The 20,290-nt window shown below is 46.5% G+C and overlaps 1 protein-coding gene across 1 annotated transcript in view; it reads left to right on the forward strand.

Annotated features, from left to right (window-relative positions):
- pou6f1 (POU class 6 homeobox 1) overlaps positions 1-20,290 on the forward strand; it is a 159,237-nt gene that overhangs the window by 25,487 nt on the left and 113,460 nt on the right. Inside the window, exon 3 of the mRNA XM_085972615.1 lies at positions 10,297-10,504. Coding sequence (XP_085828741.1) covers positions 10,297-10,504 — 208 coding nt within the window. The remainder of the gene's footprint in view (positions 1-10,296; positions 10,505-20,290) is intronic.

Below are 20,290 nucleotides of genomic sequence, written 5' to 3' on the forward strand. Positions count from 1 at the left end.
AAAGCAATAATCCTGAGGATTGGGAGCAGTTTAGGATTCAACAAAGGAGGATAAAGGGATTAATTAAGAAAGGGAAAATAGAATATGAGAGTAAGCTATCAGGGAACATAAAAACTGACTGTAAAAGCTTTTATAGATATGTGAAGAGAAAAAGATTGGTGAAGTCAAGCGTAGGTCCCTTACAGTCAGAATCAGGGGAATTTATAATGGGAAACAAAGAAATGGCAGACCAACTAAATTCATACTTTGGTTCTGTCTTCACAAAGGAGGACACAAATAACCTCCCAGAGATGCCGGGGAACATAGGGCCTGATGAAAGGGTGGAACTGAAAGAAATCAGTATTTGTAGGGAAATGGTGTTAGGAAAATTGATGGGACTGAAGGCCAATAAATCCCCAGGGCCTGATAATCTACATCCCAGGGTACTTAAGGAAGTGGCCCTAGAAATAGTAGATGCATTGCTGGTCATCTTCCAGAACTCGATAGACTCTGGAACAGTACCCATGGATTGGAGGGTAGCTAATGTTACCCCACTATTCAAAAAAGTTGGTAGAGAAAAAGCGGGGAATTATAGACCGGGTAAGCCTGACATCGGTAGTGGGGAAAATGCTAAAATCTATTATAAAAGATGTAATAGCAGAGCACTTGGTAAGCAGTGACAGGATCGGACAAAGTCAACATGGATTTACAAAAGGTAAATCATGCTTGACTAATCTACTGGAATTTTTTGAGGATGTAACTGGTAAAATAGATAGGGGAGAACCAGTGGATGTGGTGTATTTGGACTTTCAGAAGGCTTTCGATAAGGTCTGATCAGCTGGCTGATGTCTTCACCGCCATCTTCAATCTGTCATTGGCCCAGGCAGTGGTCCCTACATGCTTCAAGACCGCTACCATTATTCCTGTGCCAAAACAAACGTCTGTGACGTGCCTGAACGACTATCGACCTGTCGCACTCACACCCGTCATAATGAAGTGTTTCGAGAGACTGGTCCTGGCTCACATCAAAGCCAGTGTTCCCGCCTCTCTTGACCAACACCAGTTTGCCTATCGTGCAAACAGATCAACGGAGGATGCAATCACAACTGCTCTACACTCTGCACTGAATCACTTAGATGGTAAAGAGACCTACATCAGAATGCTGTTCATAGACTACAGCTCAGCATTCAACACTATCGTCCCCAACAAGCTGGCCACCAAACTCCACACTCTTGGCCTGAACACTTCCCTCTGCAACTGGACCCTGGACTTCCTAACAAACAGACCCCAGTCTGTCAAATTAGGTAACCACACCTCCCCGCCCCCCTGACCCTGAACACGGGGGCCCCACAAGGATGTGTGCTGAGCCCCCTCCTCTACTCCCTCTTCACCCACGACTGTGTGGCTGTTCATGGTTCCAACACCATCATCAAGTTTGCGGATGATACCACGGTAGTAGGCCAGATCACCAACAACGATGAGTCAGCCTACAGGGAGGAGGTCCAGCATCTCGTGAAGTGGTGCGCCGATAACAACCTGGCCCTTAACATCAAGAAAACCAAAGAAATCATTGTGAACTTCAGGAAGTCTAAAGGCGGAAGTCACACCCCCATCCACATCAATGGGGCTGTGGTGGAAAGGGTGGACAGCTTTAAGTTCCTCGGAGTCCACATCACGGAAGACCTCTCCTGGTCCCTCAATACCTCCTCAGCGCCTATATTTCCTAAGGAGGCTGAAGGGATGTAACCTGTCACCCCTGATCCTCTCTAACTTTTACCGCTGCACAATAGAGAGCATCCTGACGAACTGTATCACAGTATGGTATGGCAGCTGTAGCTACTATGACCGGAAAGCCCTGCAGCGGGTAGTCAGAACTGCCCAACGCATTACCGGCACCCGGCTACCGACCATAGGGCACATATACCAGAAACGCTGTTTACGGAGGTCACGGTCCATCACCAAAGACCCTACCCACCCCAGCCACAGTCTGTTCGCCCTCCTGCCATCTGGGAGACGCTACAGATGCATTCGCACCCGTACGACCAGATTTAGGAACAGCTTCTTTCCCAGGGCTGTCATCCTACTGAACTCCACAAATAAACTCTAAAGCCTGCACATCTGCCAATGCACTTTATTATGGTTATGTTTATGTTAATGTATTACAAGCCAAATGTATGTTGAATGTTTAAATGTCTTAATCTAAATGTACACTCTCGGGAGCCGCAAGCCTACATTTCGTTGTACTGCACTTGTGCACTAACAATGACAATAAAGTTGATTATTATTATTATTATTATAAGAGATTAGCGTGCAAAATTAAGGCACATGGGATTGGGGGCAAGGTATTGACTTGGATAGCGAACTGGTTGGTGGACAGAAAGCAAAGAGTTGGAATAAACGGGTCGTTTTCCGAGTGGCAGGCAGTGACTAGTGGGGTACCGCAAGGATCGGTCCTAGGACCCCAGCTGTTCACAATATATATTAATGATCTGGGCGAGGGAATTGGATGTAATATCTCCAAATTTGCAGACGACGCAAAGCTGGGTGGGAGGGTAAGCTGTGAGGAGGATGTCGTGAAACTCCAGTACGATTTGGACAGATTGGGTGATTGGGCAGAAACATGGCAAATGCACTATAATGTGGATAAATGCGAGGTTATCCACTTTGCTGGCAAAAACAGGAAGGCAGATTATTATTTGAATGGCAATAGATTGGGAGAAGGGGAAGTGCAAAGAGACCTGGGTGTTCTTGATCACCAGTCGCTGAAGGCAAGCATGCAGGTGCAGCAGGCGGTTAAGAAGGCAAATGGTATGTTGGCCTTCGTAGCAAGAGGGTTTGAGTACAGGAACAAGGATGTCTTGCTACAGTTGTACAGGGCCTTGGTGAGACCGCACCTTGAGTATTGTGTGCAGTTTTGGTCGCCTTACCTGAGGAAGGATGTTCTTGCCATGGAAGGAGTGCAGCGAAGATTCACCAGGCTGATACCTGGGATGGCAGGAATGACGTATGAGGAGAGATTGTGTCGATTGGGCTTATACTCACTGGAGTTTAGAAGATTGAGAGGGGATCTCATTGAAACCTATAAAATTCTGTCAGGCCTGGACAGACTAGATGCAGGAAGGATGTTTATGATGGCCGGGGAGTCCAGAACCAGGGGTCATAGTCTAAGGATAAGGGGTAAGCCATTTAGGACCGAAATGAGGAGGAATTTCTTCACCCAGAGAGTGGTGAACCTGTGGAATTCTCTGCCACAGAGGGTGGTGGAGGCCAGTTCATTAAATATATTCAAAAAAGAGTTGGATATATTTCTTAAGGCTAAAGGGATCAAGGGATATGGGGAGAAGGCAGGGACCGGGTACTGAATTTGGATGAACAGCCATGATCTCATTGAATGGCGGAGCAGGCTCGAAGGGCCGAATGGCCTACTCCTGCTCCTATCTTCTATGTTTCTATGTATCTGAAAGAGTCTGCTTGTTTGCCAATTTATTATATTTTATACAAGTTAATGTCATCATTTTTTTTTCAAATAAGAGTTTCATCTTGTGTGATAACATTGTGCATAGAACTACTATTCCTTTCCCAGCTCCTGATGTAATATCCTTTGTTCGGGTACTTTCGACCAATATTAACATACTTATATCTTGCATGGAGGGGTTATAGTGTTCAGAACATTTCTAAGTATATATTCAGAGGAGTTCCATGATTCACTTATGAAGGAAGTAGTATTTAGAGTCTGTGTTTGGAATCCCACTAAAGGGATAGTCACTTCTGTTGGGAGGAGGTAAGATACATAACACAATGGGGGTTATGTATCTTAAGGCTAAATAAAGATAATGGCTCTCATTCCTTTATTTTACTGTAAATTATTTCTACATCTTTTATACAAACCTTATTTCACCTGTGGGAAAAAATCCTCATAATCCATTCCTGACTTTGTTAGTTAACTGTTAGTTAGGAAGTCTCCCTCCCTCAGATTAAGCAGTTTAACCCACTGTTAATTGTATAACTACTGCTTTTAGACTTGATGAATTCCGTATAAGCATCACTTCAGCGTTTACCAAGGAAGAGGACTTTGCCAAAGCCATGGTAAACAAGGAGGTTGCCGAGATACTGGATGAGATAAAAATAGATAAAGAGTAGGTACTAGAAAGGCTGACAGTACTTAAAGAGGATAAGTCACCTGGTCCGTATGGGATGCATCTTCAGTGGCTGAGGGAAATAAGGGTAGAAATTGCGGATGTGCTGGCCACAATCTTCCAGTCCTCCTTAGATACAGGGGTGGTGCCAGAGGACTGGAGGATTGCAAATGTTACACCCTTGTTCAGAAAAGGCAATTACAGGCCAGTTAGTTTAACGTCGGTGGTGGGAAAAGTTTTAGGAACAATAATCCAGGAGAAAATTAACAGCCACTGGGGCAAGCATGGACTATTAAAGGACAGCTTGCGTGGATTTGTTACGGGCAAATCATGTTTGACTAACTTGATTGAGTTTTTTGATGAGGTAACAGAGAGGGTGGATGAGGGCAGTGCAGTTGATGTTGTGTACATGGACTTTCAAAAGGCATTTGCTAAAGTGCCACATATTAGGCTCGTTAGCAAAATTGAAGTCCATGGGATAAAAGGGGCAGTAACAGCATGGATACAAAATGGGCTAAAGAACAGAAAACAGAGTTGTGGTGAATGGCTGTTTTTCGGACTGGAGGGAGGTATACAGTGGAGTTCCCCATGGTTCAGTACTAGGACCACGGCTGTTTTTGATACATGTTAATGATTTGGACTTGGGGGTACAGGGCACAATTTTGAAATTTGCAGATGACCTGAAACTTGGAAATGTAGTAAACAGTGAGGAAGATAGTGATAGATTTCAAGAGGACATAGACAGGCTGGTGGAATGGGCGGACACATGGCAGATGAAATTCAACGCAGAAAAGTGTGAGGTGATACATTTTGGTAGGAAGAATGAGGAGAGACGATACAAGCTAAAGGCTACAATTTTAAAGGGGATGTTTGTACACATATCTTTGAAGGTGGCAGGGCAGGTTGAGAAAGCGGTTAATAAAGCATATGGGATCCTGGGTTTCATAAATAGAGGTACAGAGTACAAAAGCCAGGAAGTTATGCTAAACCTACATAAAACACTAGTTCAGCCCCAGCTGGAGGATTGTGTCCAATTCTGGGCATCACACGTTAGGAAGGACGTGAAGGCTTTGGAGAGGGTGCAGAAGAGATTTACCAGAATGGTTCCAGGATTGAGGGATTACAGTTATGTGGAGAGACTGGAGAAGCTGGGGTTGTTCTCCTTAGAGCAGAGAAGGCTAAGAGATTATTTGATAGAGGTGTTTAAAATCATGAATGGTTCAGATAGAGTAAATGAAGAGAAACTGTTTCCAATGGCTGAAGGGTCGATAACCAGAGGGCACAGATTTAAGGTGATTGGCAAATGAATCAGAGCCGACATGAGGAAAACTTTTTTACGCAACGAGTGGTTAGGATTTGGAATGCACTGCCTGATAGGGCGGTGGATACAGATTTAATAGTACAGGTAGCCTTCAAAAGGGAATTGGATAAATACTTGAAGGAGAAAACATTTCAAGGATATGGGGAAAGAGCGGGGGAGTGGGACTAACTGGATTGCTCTTCAAAAGAGCTGGCGCAGACTCGAGGGGCCGAATGGCCTCCTTCTGTGCTGTACTATTCTATGATTCAGCCAGCACATTTAAAACCATCTCTTTTTAACAGAAGAAATTGCATTTAAATGGCACCTTTCACATCCTCAAGACTCCTCAACCTCTCTCGCATGACCGTTCCCTTGTAAGGGACAGGCAGAGGTTCTACACGTTAACAATGCAAGTCAGAAGTGGTGGAGACCCAGAGCAACCAGGTCACTAATGTTTTCTATCGCCCCTCATGCCCTCTCCAAGCTCATCTTGTCTGAGACCCCACCTCCTGCTCCCTCGACCCTATTCTCACTAAACTGCTGACCACCCAACTTCCCTTCCTGGCCCCCATGTTAGGTGATATTGTTAAAGGTTCCCTCTCCTCTGGTACTGTCCCCCTCCTCTTCAAATCTGCCATCATCACCCCACTCTTCAAAAAAACCACCCTTGACCCCCTCTGTCCTTACAAACTACCGCTTCATCTCCAACCTCCCTTTCCTCTCCAAAGTAGTTGAACATGTTGTCACCTCCTAAATCCGTGCCCATCTTTCCTGGAACTCCATGTTTGAATCCCTCCAATTAGGTTTCCATCCCTACGACAGCATTGAAACGGTCCTTATCAAAGTCACAAATGACATTCTATGTCAATGTGACCGTGGTAAACTATCCCTCCTCATCCTTTTCGTCTTGTCTGTAGCCTTTGACACGGTTGATCACACCATCCTCCTCTAATGTCTCTCTTCTGTTGTCCAGCTGGGTGGGACTCCCCTCGCCTGGTTCCATTCTTATCTATCCTGTTGTAGCCAGAGAATCACCTGCAACGGCTTCTCTTCCCGCTCCCACATCGTTACCTCTGGTGTCCCCCAAGGATCTATCCTTGGCCCCCTCCTATTTCTCATCTACATGCTGCCCCTCGGCGACATCATCCGTAAACACATCATCAGGTTTCGCATGTATGCTGACGACACCCAGCTCTACCTCACCAGCACCTCTCTCGACCCCTCCACTGTCTCTGATTCATCTCGCTGCTTGTCCGACATCCAGTCCTGGATGAGCAGGAATTTCCTCCAAATAACTATTGGGAAGACCGAAGCCATTGTCTTCAGTCCATGCCGCAAACTCCGGTCACGAAATTTGGGGGTCTAATGACGGCCGTTAAGACCGGTTTTGTTGGAAAAATTGGCGGCTGCCCGTTTCCTGCGCTGAACACAGCAGCCGCCATTTTGGAGCGATCGTTAGCGCTGCCATTGCCTGCGCTCGCCCCTCACATGTAAATATGCAGATCGTGATGTCAATCGACGTGCAACGCCTGAATTGACGCACGACTGCAATTTTGGACCTTGCCGCTCTCCATACCGCCCTCTTCATACCACGCACCGGAGAACGTGCATGCAGCAGTATTACAGAGACGCTGCCAGCGCTTAAAGGGATACACACATCTTTCAGGTAAGTTTCGATTTCAGCTTTTGAACTTTTTTTACATTTTATTGGAGTAGTGGCTTGATGCAATACATTTAAATAGTTGTTAAAGTGTGCAGGGAGTGCTGCTGGATGCTTGTAAGGCTTTGGATGATAAAGGAAGGCCTCTGAGAGCACCACTCGCTCACAGTCCTGGGGGCTCTAGTTGCAGTCCCTCTTGGGCTGCAACATCACATGGAGATGAAGCAGAGGCAGCAAAGGGGACAAGCTGCTCACAGAGGAGGAAGCAGAAGAGGAGGCAGTGGAAGGACAGCCCATTTCTGGCAGGGATATCCGGAATCGAATCATCCGCCTGCGGTACCAGTGACCACAACCTCAATTCCCCTTTCAGCATTTGCCCCACACCTTACCTTTCCTCTGTTACTGACCATCACAGCGTCCTCTTGACCACAATGCTGAAATAAAAGCCATCACGAAGCAAACTTTCTGATCCAACTTCATCCATATATGCATCTAATATTACATCCAAAAATCAACTCATCACCCTTGTGCATTCCCTTGGTGAGTGTTTGTGTCTGCATTTGCCTATCCTAGTGATGTTACGCAGTGCTACCCCTGTGGCTGCAACATGGCTGGTGGAAGGCTGCTGACTTTCAGTGGGGGACACTGCAGGATGACCTCGAGCTGGGAGTGTGGAATCGAGTGATGGTGTTTCTTCTTCTTCATTCTCCTCTCCCTCTTCTTGGTCAACCACTGGCTGAACAGGCTAGATTTTTTGGGTGTCTGAAATGAGGAAGGCACAATGGTAGGGTTGTGGTGAGGGGAGGATGGGAAAGCAAGAGGTGCATGCTTACACCATGTGCAGCTTGTACATCAGATGAGATTGTGGGATGAGGGGGAAGTGGGGTGTGAGAAGGTGGATAACGTATGAAGGTACCAGCATCTTGTATTCTTTCAGCTCCGCTGCTGGCCAAGGGCTCAGCCATGCCCCTGCCAAGAATGGCCAGCACCATCTCCTCCAAGGGGGTGAGGTGAAGCTAGGAAAGTGAGGTGTGCCTCATGTTTGGTAGAGATTGTTGGTAGGTGAGTGATTTGGTTGTGGGTGGGGGGGGTCGTGCATTGAGCAGTGTGTGAGGCTAGTGATGTAGTTGGTAGGAGACGGCTTTTGAAGACCCATTCACTGACCTTGACCTGAGGTCATGAAGCTTCTTTGGGCACTGGAGCCAGGTCGTGGGGACAACACTGCTGGCAGCGATGGCCTCGGTGATGTGGTCCCACATCTTTCTTTCTGGGCCCTGTGGGTAGAGGATCTCTCTTGCAGTGTTAACCCCCTGCACAAAGCTGGAGTGCTCTGTGCGAGACCCTGAGTGCCCCTTCCCTGGCTTGTTGAGTCACTTATGTTAGAGCGAAAGCACTTTTATCATTTTTTTATGTGCAGAAGGTAGTTCAGCTTTAAGAGCTGCAGACTGCCTAGTTTTGGAATGATTTTAATTTTTTTCAGAAGGCAGTTCACCTTTAAGCGCTAGAGACTGCCTTCAAAACTAACAGCCTTGCTTTAAGGGAATGCAGCGTCGCTCCAGTGATGTGACCTTGGGCCTCCTGCTGAGCGCAGTCTGTCAGCAGCGCAATAGTCACTGGGCTGTGTGCTAAAATCATTTTAATTAGCAGGCAGCACCAAATTAACGTGCCGTCTGCGCTTTCAAAACTGGCATGAGCAAACCTCACCCCGCAGTGCCCCTGCCCGTTTTCGGGCCTTATCAAATTTCCCGGCCTCTGTTCTTTAGCTACCAACTCCATCCCTCAACCTGGCAACTGTCTGAAGCTGAACCAGACCGTTCGCAAACCTTTGTGTCCTATTTGACCCTGATACGAGCTTCCGACCCCATATCCTTTCTATCACCAAGACTGCCTACTTCCACCTCTGTAACATCGCTTGTCTCTGCCCTGCCTCAGCTCAGCTGCTGCTGAAACCCCCATCCTTGCCTTTGTTACCTATAGATTTGACTATTCCAACGCACTCCTGGCCGGCCTCCCATCTTCCACCCTCCATAAACTTGAGCTCATCCAAAACTCTGCGCCCATGTCCTAACTCGCACCCAGTCCCGTTCACCCATAACCCCCTGTGCTCACTGCCCCGTGTCCTAACTCACACCCAGTCCCGTACACCCAGTCCCGTTCACCCATCACCCCCTGTGCTCACTGCCCCGTGTCCTAACTCACACCCAGTCCCGTTCACCCACCACCCCCTGTGCTCACTGCCCCGTGTCCTAACTCGCACCCAGTCCCGTTCACCCATCACCCCCTGTGCTCACTGCCCCGTGTCCTAACTCGCACCAAGTCCCGTTCACCCATCACCCCTGTGCTCGCTGGCCTACATTGGCTCCAAGTCCAGCAAAGTCTCGGTTTTAAAATGTTCATCCTTTTCAAATCCCTCCGCGACTTCGCCCACCCCCCCCCCCCCCCCCCAAAATCTCTGTAATCTCCTACAACCCTCTGAGATCTCTGCGCTCATCCAATTCTGGCCTCTTGTGTGTCCCCAATTTTCATCGCTCCACGATTGGCAGCCGTGCCTTCAGCTGCCTAGGCCCTAAGCCTCTCCGCCTCTCTACCTCTCTCCTCCTTTAAGACAGTCCTTAAAACCTACCGGTCAACTGTCCTAATACCTGATTATGTGGCTCGGTGTCAAATTATGTTTGATAACGCTCCTGTGAAGTGCCTTGGGACATTTTACTACATTAAAGGAGCTATATAAATGTATGTTGTTGTTCTGCCAGAATCTTCAAGGAATTTCAGCCCCAAGGAATACAACATCATTTTTATCTTTATCTTTATCCGCCATTCTGGTAACTTCCTCAAAGAAAGTAAGGTAGGACCTATGTTTCCTAATGACCACCAAACTCTCCAGGTGATCATAGATCACATTCTATATAATGCTTTCCTACAACTGACATGAAACTCACAGGCCTATAACTAATTACCTGTTTTCTTCCACTTCTTAAAAATGGGTCCACATGAGACACTTTCAAATCCATAGGAATCAACCTGGACTGCCATGAGCTGTTGAATATATCAGCCAGTGGCTCACATGTAACCTCCCTCATTTCCCTTCGCAGCTCACCACTTCAGTGCCTCAAAACTCATACCAGCCCCGGACATCAAATGCTGAACTACGAGACATAGAACCATAACTGCAGGACAAGATGCAGCTTTGACATTTGATTCTTAAATTAATGTATTTACAGGCTACTGTGATGACTGGGCAGCAAATTATCAAAGTTTCATCAAGGAAAGCGGATGCCCAATCTAAAGCAGGGGGTGATGTGGAACCTCAAGGAATGATTCTCCCTGCAGCAGTAGTAGGCGAGGGAAACAATGAAAGCAGCGTTTTCACTGAGGCACCGAAAGTCCCCAGCAATTCTGTGCAGGAGAACCACCGCTGCGGGTCTACTGGTGAGCAGGGTTTATTTTTGGATATTCCTGGACCGTATAATTTTTAAGTAGTGTTTCTATTAACCTTGTGAGTATCCCAACAATGCTTCTGTTCCATATTTGAGAATACAGTGGAATCTACTTAATGAAAAAAAGTGGCCAAATTTACTAACCACAAAATTTTAATGAATTATTGCACTGCTCTAATTAAATTGTTAATTATTGAGGGCTAATTTCCTATATTTATCTCCTAACATTCTGTGACATGATTCACAGGTCAATGGAAGTATATACCTTTGCTCATAAAGCTTTTAATCTCTTTCTGTATACTGACTGAGTCCTTTTGTTAGACATCTTGGAAGCCTAGATTCCAATTTAGCTACAAAATTGATACATCTAGCACCAACAGAAATTATAATTTGCCATTGATATAGTGTGAACAATTGGAATTGTATCATTTCTGTTAAATTAGAACAGCTAAATTGCAGCTGCTATTGTGACTCAGCTAGAGCTTGATCTGTAGCGTGCGCATGTCAGTCTCTCTTTCACGTGTAGCTGCAGATTCAGGTCTCTTTTTAAAAAGTAGTCCTTTCCCGCCATGATCCTCCTATCTAAATACAACTCATCTGCAACACTTCAGTCTCTGTGATTGCTGCAAAACTATAAATTGGGTGTTCCTATTCAGACAGGTTTTACCTGGCGATCTGGTGTGTAACATTACCTCTTGGGCTAAGTACTAATCTTCCTGGTTTCTGCTTACACCAAACAATGCTTTGTTGTGTATAGTAAAATAGAAGTGAAAGTGATAAACCAAGTGAAAAATTGGAATATTTAACCAGAGAAGAAAATACAAATGGAAAGTTTTTAAGAACAAGATAAAAAATGTGGAAAGCAAATATGTACCCAGAGTCAAAGGAAGGAAGTGTGGTAAGAAAAAACCAAGGTGGCTGACTGGTTATGTACAAAGACAAATAAGATGTAAACAGCATGTTTCTATAAATTAAAGACATTTAATACTGAAGAAAATGAAGGCTGCTATTAGATAAGCAAAAAGGCTGATGGAAAAAAGGATCATAGACAACTGTGGAAGTAATGGGAAAAGCTTTTTCAGTTATGTGAAGAGTCAGAAAACTATCAAGACCGTATTGGGCCATTGAAGGATGTTCAAAGGACACACTGGGTATGGCGGAAATATTAAATGAGTACTTTGCATCGGTCTTCACGATCTGCAAATTTACAGATGATACCAAGATCTGTGCAAGTATTAGGACTGTCGACAATGCTCGTCTACTTCAGGCAGATCTTAATGTGTTGGGAGTTTGGGTTCATGACTGGAAAATGATGTATAACTTGGATAAGTGCAGTGTTATGCTGGACCGGAGAGGCAGCGGACCTGCGAGGGATCACCAGAGGCGGCAGAGGTACTTAAACAGCAGCCCGAGGCAGCGAGGCCCAGAGCCCCGAGACCGGAGAGGCAGCGGACCTGCGAGGGAGCACCAGAGGCATACCAATACAGGTTCCGGGAGAGAGGTAAAAAGTAATCCAAGTGTGACATCACCAGGAAGCAGGTAAGTGATTGGTTGGTGAGTATTTCTTTTATTACAAGCTTAAATTCTGCGGTTTATATTTTCTTGGGTCTCTGTGGTGTAGTGGGGACAGTTGGTAAATAAGCACCCTAGAGTATATCTTTAACTGGTGGTATTGAATTAATTTAAATTAATTAAAGGGGTAAGTCATGCCAGGAGAGCCCAGCCCCGTGTTGTGCTCCTCTTGCCCTATGTGGGAATTCAGGGACGCTGCCGGTGTCCCTGATGACCACGTGTGCCAGAAATGCATCCAGCTGCAGCTACTAACGGGCCGTATTGAGGCGCTGGAGCTGCGGATGGATGGGTTGTGGAGCATTCATGATGCTGAGAGGGTCGTGGATTACACGTTTGATGAGTTGGTCACGCCGCAGGGTAGGGCTGCACAGGCAGAAGGGAAATGGGTGACCACCAGGCGGAGCAGTAGAAGCAGGCAGGTAGTGCAGAAGACCCCTGTGGCCATCCCCCTTTCAAACAGGTATACCAATTTGGATACTGTTGAGGGGGATGACTCACCAGGGGAAGGGAGCAGCAGCCAACTTCCTGGCGCCGGGGGTGTTGCTGCTGCTCAGGAAGGGAGGAAAAAGAGTGGGAGAGCAATAGTGGTAGGGGATTCTATCGTAAGGGGAACAGATAGACGGTTCTGTGGCCATAGACGTGACTCCAGGATGGTTTGTTGCCTCCCTGGTGCCAGGGTCAAGGATGTCACTGAACGGCTGCAGGGCATTCTGAAAGGGGAGGGTGAACAGGCAGAGGTCGTGGTTCACATTGGGACCAACGACATAGGTAGGAAGAGGGATGAGGTCCTGCAACAAGAATTTAGGGAGCTAGGTAGCAGATTAAAGAGCAGGACCTCAAAGGTTGTAATCTCTGGATTACTCCCGGTGCCACGTGCTAGTGAGTATAGGAATAGGAGGATAGAGCAGATGAATGCGTGGCTAAAGAGTTGGTGCAGGAGGGAGGGCTTTAGTTTCCTGGATCACTGGGCCTGCTTCTGGGAAAGGTGGGACTTGTACAAGTCGGACGGGTTGCACCTGAACCAGAACGGGACAAATATCCTTGCGGGGAGGTTTGCTAGCACTGTTCGGGGGGGGTTTAAACTAAAATGGCAGGGGGTTGGGAACCTGAGCAGGGAGACAGAGGAAAGGAAAACAGGGATAAAAGCAAAAGATAGGAAGGAGAAAAACAAAAGTGGCAGTCAGAGAAATCAACGGTTTAAATCAAACGTGGCCACAGTAAATAATAATTCTGATAGGTCTAAGAGCGTTAAAAAAACAAGCTTGAAGGCTTTGTGTCTTAATGCGAGGAGCATTTGTAATAAGGTGGATGAATTGGCTGCGCAAATAGAGGTAAACGAATACGATTTGGTTGGGATTACAGAAACGTGGCTCAAGGATGGCCAAGACTGGGAACTCAACATCCAGGGGTATTCGATATTCAGGAAAGATAGGCAAAAAGGAAAGGGAGGTGGGGTAGCATTACTGGTTAAAGAAGGGATTAATACAATTGTAATGAAGGATATTAGCTCTGATGATGTGGAATCTGTATGGGTAGAATTGAGAAATACTAAGGGGAAAAAAACATTAGTGGGAGTGGTATATAGACCTCCAAATAGTAAGGTGGAGGTTGGGGATGGCATTAAAAGGGAAATTAAAGAAGCGTGCAATAAGGGCACAGAAGTCATCATGGGTGACTTTAATCTACATATAGATTGGGCCAACCAAATTAGTAACAATACTGTGGAGGAGGAATTCCTGGAGTGTTTACGGCATGGTTTCCTGGACCAATATGTCGAGGAACCAACCAGAGATCAGGCCATCTTAGACTGGGTATTATGTAACGAGAAAGGATTAATTAGCAATCTTGTTGTACGAGGCCCCTTGGGTCGGAGCGATCATAATATGATCGAATTCTTCATTAAGATGGAGAATGAAGTAGTTGACTCGGAGACTAGGGTCCTCAATTTAAATAAAGGAAACTACGATGGTCTGAGGAGCGAGTTGGGTAGGATTGATTGGGGAATGGCGCTCAAAGGGTTGACGGTGGATAGGCAATGGCAAACATTCAAAGACCGAATGGATGAGCTACAGAATTTGTTCATCCCAGTTTGGCATAAAAATAAAACAAAAAAGGTGACTCAACCGTGGCTAACAAGGGAAATTAGGGATAGCATAAGATCCAAGGAGAGGACATATAAATTGGCTAGAAAAAGCAATAATCCTGAGGATTGGGAGCAGTTTAGGAGTCAACAAAGGAGGACAAAGGGATTAATTAAGAAAGGGAAAATAGAATATGAGAGTAAGCTATCAGGGAACATAAAAACTGACTGTAAAAAGCTTTTATAGATATGTGAAGAGAAAAAGATTAGTGAAGTCAAGCGTAGGTCCCTTACAGTCAGAATCAGGGGAATTTATAATGGGAAACAAGGAAATGGCAGACCAACTGAATACATACTTTGGTTCTGTCTTCACAACGGAGGACACAAATAACCTCCCAGAGATGCCGGGGAACATAGGGTCTGATGAAAGAGAGGAACTGAAAGAAATCAGTATTTGTAGGAAAATGGTGTTAGGAAAATTGATGGGACTGAAGGCCGATAAATCCCCAGGGCCTGATGGTCTACATCCCAGGGTACTTAAGGAAGTGGCCCTAGAGATAGTAGATGCATTACTGGTCATCTTCCAGAACTCGATAGACTCTGGAACGGTACCCATGGATTGGAGGGTAGCTAATGTTACCCCACTATTCAAAAAAGGTGGTAGAGAAAAAGCGGGGAATTATAGACCGGTAAGCCTGACATCGGTAGTGGGGAAAATGCTAGAGTCTATTATAAAAGATGTAATAGCAGAGCACTTGGAAAGCAGTGACAGGATCGGACAAAGTCAACATGGATTTACAAAAGGTAAATCATGCTTGACTAATCTACTGGAATTTTTTGAGGATGTAACTGGTAAAATAGATAGGGGAGAACCAGTGGATGTGGTGTATTTGGACTTTCAGAAGGCTTTCGATAAGGTCCCACATAAGAGATTAGCATGCAAAATTAAGACACATGGGATTGGGGGCAAGGTATTGACTTGGATAGAGAACTGGTTGGCGGACAGAAGGCAAAGAGTTGGAATAAACGGGTCGTTTTCCGAGTGGCAGGCAGTGACTAGTGGGGTACCGCAAGGATCGGTCCTAGGACCCCAGCTGTTCACAATATATATTAATGATCTGGACGAGGGAATTGGATGTAATATCTCCAAATTTGCAGACGACACAAAGCTGGGCGGGAGGGTATGCTGTGAGGAGGATGTCGTGAAACTCCAGTACGATTTGGACAGATTGGGTGATTGGGCAGAAACATGGCAAATGCACTATAATGTGGATAAATGTGAGGTTATCCACTTTGGTGGCAAAAACAGGAAGGCAGATTATTATTTGAATGGCAATAGATTGGGAGAAGGGGAAGTGCAAAGAGACCTGGGTGTCCTTGTGCACCAGTCGCTGAAGGTAAGCATGCAGGTGCAGCAGGCGGTTAAGAAGGCAAATGGTATGTTGGCCTTCGTAGCAAGAGGGTTCGAGTACAGGAACAAGGATGTCTTGCTACAGTTGTACAGGGCCTTGGTGAGACCGCACCTTGAGTATTGTGTGCAGTTTTGGTCACCTTACCTGAGGAAGGACGTTCTTGCCGTGGAGGGAGTGCAGCGAAGATTCACCAGGCTGATACCTGGGATGGCAGGAATGACGTATGAGGAGAGATTGTGTCGATTGGGCTTATACTCACTGGAGTTTAGAAGATTGAGAGGGGATCTCATCGAAACCTATAAAATTCTGTCAGGTCTGGACAGACTAGATGCAGGAAGGATGTTTCTGATGGCCGGGGAGTCCAGAACCAGGGGTCATAGTCTAAGGATAAGGGGTAAGCCATTTAGGACAGAGATGAGGAGGAATTTCTTCACCCAGAGAGTGGTGAACCTGTGGAATTCTCTGCCACAGAGGGCGGTGGAGGCTAGTTCATTAAATATATTCAAGAAAGAGTTGGATATATTTCTTGAGGCTAAAGGGATCAAGGGATATGGGGAAAAGGCAGCGACAGGGTACTGAATTTGGATGATCAGCCATGATCACATTGAATGGCGGAGCAGGCTCGAAGGGCCGAATGGCCTACTCCTGCTCCTATCTTCTATGTTTCTATGTTATGCATGTGGGCAGGGCAAATGTTCAACATTCATACACCCTTCAGGGAAAAGCATTAAAGAAGATTGAGATAGAAAGAGATTTGAGCATTCTAGTGCATACATCCTTAAAGGTACATGAGAAATGCTGTGAAGCGATAGCTAGAGCAAACAGGGTGTTGGGGTGTATCCGTAGGACAATTGAATATAAAACAATTTTGTCCTTGTACAAGACCTTGGCCAGGCCGCATTTGGAATACTGCTTCCAGTTTCGGTCTCCTCACATGGTAGGTGATATTGAGGCTTTGGAAAGGGTGCAGAGGAGGGCCTCTAGACTAATTCCCAGTCTAAAGCATCTTAGTTATCAAGATAGGCTAAAAGAATTGGGACTCTACACTTTAGAGAAGCGTAGACTGAGAGGTGACCTGATTGAGGCTTATAAGATAGTGAAGGGAATAGATTGTGTTCCAGTTGCCAGTTTGTTCCAATTGAATAGGTTAGGGAGGACCGGGGTCACAAATTTAAGTTGTATAAGGCTCGATCTAGGTTAGATGTTGGGAGGTCGTTCTTTTCCCAGAGAATAGTGGGCCTCTGGAACAGGCTGTTGTCTCGTGTGGTGGATGCTGATTCGCTGAATTCCTTCAAGCGAGAGCTGGACCTGTTTATGACTGGGGTGGAGATCACCTCTGACAGAAGATTGGTACTGCAGGGAATTCAGGGCCAAAGTGATCTTCTGGACAGGCTTTGATCACCTAGATGAGTCGGAGAGGAATTTCCTGGAATTTTTTCCCCAAATTGTCCTGGGTTTTTAATATTTTTTTGCCTCTCCCAGGAGATCACATGGTTTCAGGTGGGGTGGAGATTGTATGTTGTGATACACAAGGTATCACAATTGTGTGGGACAGGCTCAATGGACCAGAGGGTCTTTACCTGTCCGTCATTGTTCCTAGATTTGTAAAATAACAGAGAATGTATCTGTGTTGACAGCATAGTAATAGTGCAATTAGTGCTCTACAATCTCTGCAATTAATTTTGTGGGTCACCTCACATATGGGGCTGGATTTTCCCTGCGGAGGCGGGATGGCGGCAGGAGAGCTGGTTGGCGGTTTCTGGTCCCGCTCCTGTCTGCAGCCACTCTCTGAAAAAGACTTTCCGTAGATTGGCCTTGTTAGGCCGCCCTGCGGGGTTCCTGGCCAATTAACAGGAAGCGGGTCTGATGACATCATTTGATGACCCGTCATCAGCCGGTTTCCTTAAAGGGACCACGGCCACATTGATTTTGACAGTTGTGCTGTCAGTGTTGTGCAGCATTGAGGTGCTGCAAACACTGGCAATGACTGCACAAAGGTGCACGTCTGCACCCAGGCTCACGCATGACTCCCTCCATATGTTTATGGAGGAAGTCACAGCACTCAGGGAGATTCTCTTCCCTTCCCATGGGTGGAAGAGACCTCCCCAGGAGATCAACGCAGCCTGGTTGCACATTGCACAGGAGAACACAAGCAGGGATGTGGTCAGGAGTGCCTGGCTGCAGTGGCGCAAACCTTTCAATGATCTCAGTAGATCACGAAACGTTACTGCAATGCCACACTCAACCTCATCCTGCTGTGCCTCTCATCACATCCCCATCACTCTGCCTTCTCTACCCTACTCCTGCACATCCTTACTCACACCAACTTACCTTGCACCTCCACCCATCCCTCTCTATCTACATTATCACTTCCCCATCTCACTAGCCACTCCTCACACTCACCCTCATCCTACTGCAAGCATACCAACTAACAATACACAAGGGTAGGCACTTGAGAGGCTTAGCCAATGTTCATGTGAAGTTTCTGTTAATATGTTGTCATACAGTGAAATCTATATTTTCAACACTTCACCTTATGGGACAGATCTGTGCGCACCTTAAGAACTGTCTTACTGAGTTCCAGTGAAGAATGTTGAGACATAACTCCCCCCCCCCCCCCCCCCCCCCGCCGCTATAGTGATGAGTGTGAAAGGAATGGCTTGGGCATTATAGGGATGCTTTACGGTGCTGGTGTGGGGTGGTGTCAACCTGGCGCGTCATGTGGCAGCCAGAGTGTACAGTGTCAAGTGAAGTAAATCTGACCATGGTGATGCCATCGCTGGCCTCCCGGGCAACAATGTTGTCAGGGGCTAATGCCCTGTGTCCTGTGCAGCATCAGGTGATGGCGGAGAAGGTTGGTGTGCCTGGTGATGTTGGTGTTGGGGCTGATCGTGTTAGGATTCAGAGGACCAAGGTGTGATTTTTTTCAAGGGCTGCTGGAATAGATGGCAGCTGCAGGTGAGATGACAGAAGCGATCTGTCAATGGTGAGAGAGGTTGGTCCAATGAGGTGGCACTGGATATACAGTTGGCTCTAAACACTTGAAAGCTGAAGAAATCTCTATGGGGGAAAAATTCAGTTCCTTTGCGCCTCCCGTTAACGCCCCTCGGGGCGCCCGCGCTATTTTGCTGGCACCCCGCTCCCCGGTGCGCACTATGCTAGGTGCCTCGATATTCATTGGGAGCACCCCAAGAAGGAGGGGGAGCGCTTCAATTTCAGGTGCAGGGGCGCTAATTTTTTCGGGGAGCTGAAAGTAGCGCCCCAGCGAAGTTAGCGCCCCAAAGGGGGCGTGACCCAATTTTTCCCCCATATGTCTTACAAATGCAGTAATCAACAGTTTCTGAGCTCTGAAACTGAACATCTGCAACATGGTATCCTTTATACCACTTCAGCAGCTGACAGGTTATCCGATAAATCAAAGCAGACTCAACTCACGACAGGGTGAGCTGGCGTGTTCCCCGAGCAGTGGGTAACCCATGGGCAAGCACGTAAAATTACAAGGCAGGCTCAAAATAGCATAGAATTGGCTGTTAACAAGCCATTTAATGATCTAAATTGTCTCCCCTGCCGCTTGGTGTCGGGTCAGTTCTGCGTAGACAGACCCGACACCTGGGAGACTCGCGTGGAGACGTGTTGACAGCGGGTTTCCTACCTGCTGTCAATCTTTGCTATTTTGACAGCGGACCCGCCTCCAAACCTGCCCTCTGAGCGCTGGCAAAATCCAGCCCATAGTATGAGATAGCTCTTGTCGTTTTTCTTCCCGCTCCTTTTTCCATTTTTGTCCTTTCCTCTTCAAGTCACCTTGTAGCACACACTGTTCCTGGAGTGAGAGGACTGACAAGTGACGGACTCCCAGGCCTCCATTGATACCACTCTAAGCCATTATTACTTTGATGTTATTGAAACAAATCTTGGATAGAACTTAAAAGCTGAGAACCTAGCAGATAATTTGGCCAAATATTGGTGCAGTAAAGGTTATTTGAGAGTGGGGGTATTAAAATGTTGGCTGAAGCAATAAGCAAGATCTCCTGGTCCCATTCCACCTTATTTCGAGTGGCTCGAGGGTGGAACATCTTCTGGGGAGCCATTCTGCTGCTCACCATCCGGGATTTCCATTCAAATTGACTGTGGCTGTTGAATGCATCTGCCGAAATATGGCTGGGTGCATTGAAAGTGGGCAGGAATGACATCATGTGTTGTATTTTCCATCATTATCACCATAGCAACGTTGGACTTGAGGGGTGGCAGCATGCTATTGGCGTCCAATGATGCTATAGTGGGTGGGAGGGAATTTAAATTTTAAAAGGCCCTCTCCAGGAGTGAACATGAGTCGATCAATTGCACTCTGGGACCCTGCAAAAAAAACTTTTAGAAGTAAAGGGACTCCTCTTCAGCTACCATACAACTACTGTAGACAGGGAGTCTGTCAACAATGTTTAAATTAGCTTGATTCCTGCTCATCATGTCAGTAATGTCTTCAAAAAAAAACACCAGCAGTGATCTCCCCTTTCTGAATTCATGGTATTATCTTGTAACAATTTATACTCTCCCAAAGGGCTGGATTTTCATTCAGCAGTCGGGAAGGAGGCGGGACTACAACGTTCGGGTTTTAGTCCCGCCTCCATCGACGTCCGGCCAATCCACGTGATTTTCCCTTGATTGACCTTGTTGAGCCCGCCCAGCGGGCTCAGCAGGCCAATTAAGGGCCACCCGG

The sequence above is a fragment of the Somniosus microcephalus genome, chromosome 33 (assembly GCF_052327205.1).
Source record: "Somniosus microcephalus isolate GS21.2 chromosome 33, FLI_Smic_1.0, whole genome shotgun sequence".
Classification (NCBI taxonomy): Eukaryota; Metazoa; Chordata; class Chondrichthyes; order Squaliformes; family Somniosidae; genus Somniosus; species Somniosus microcephalus.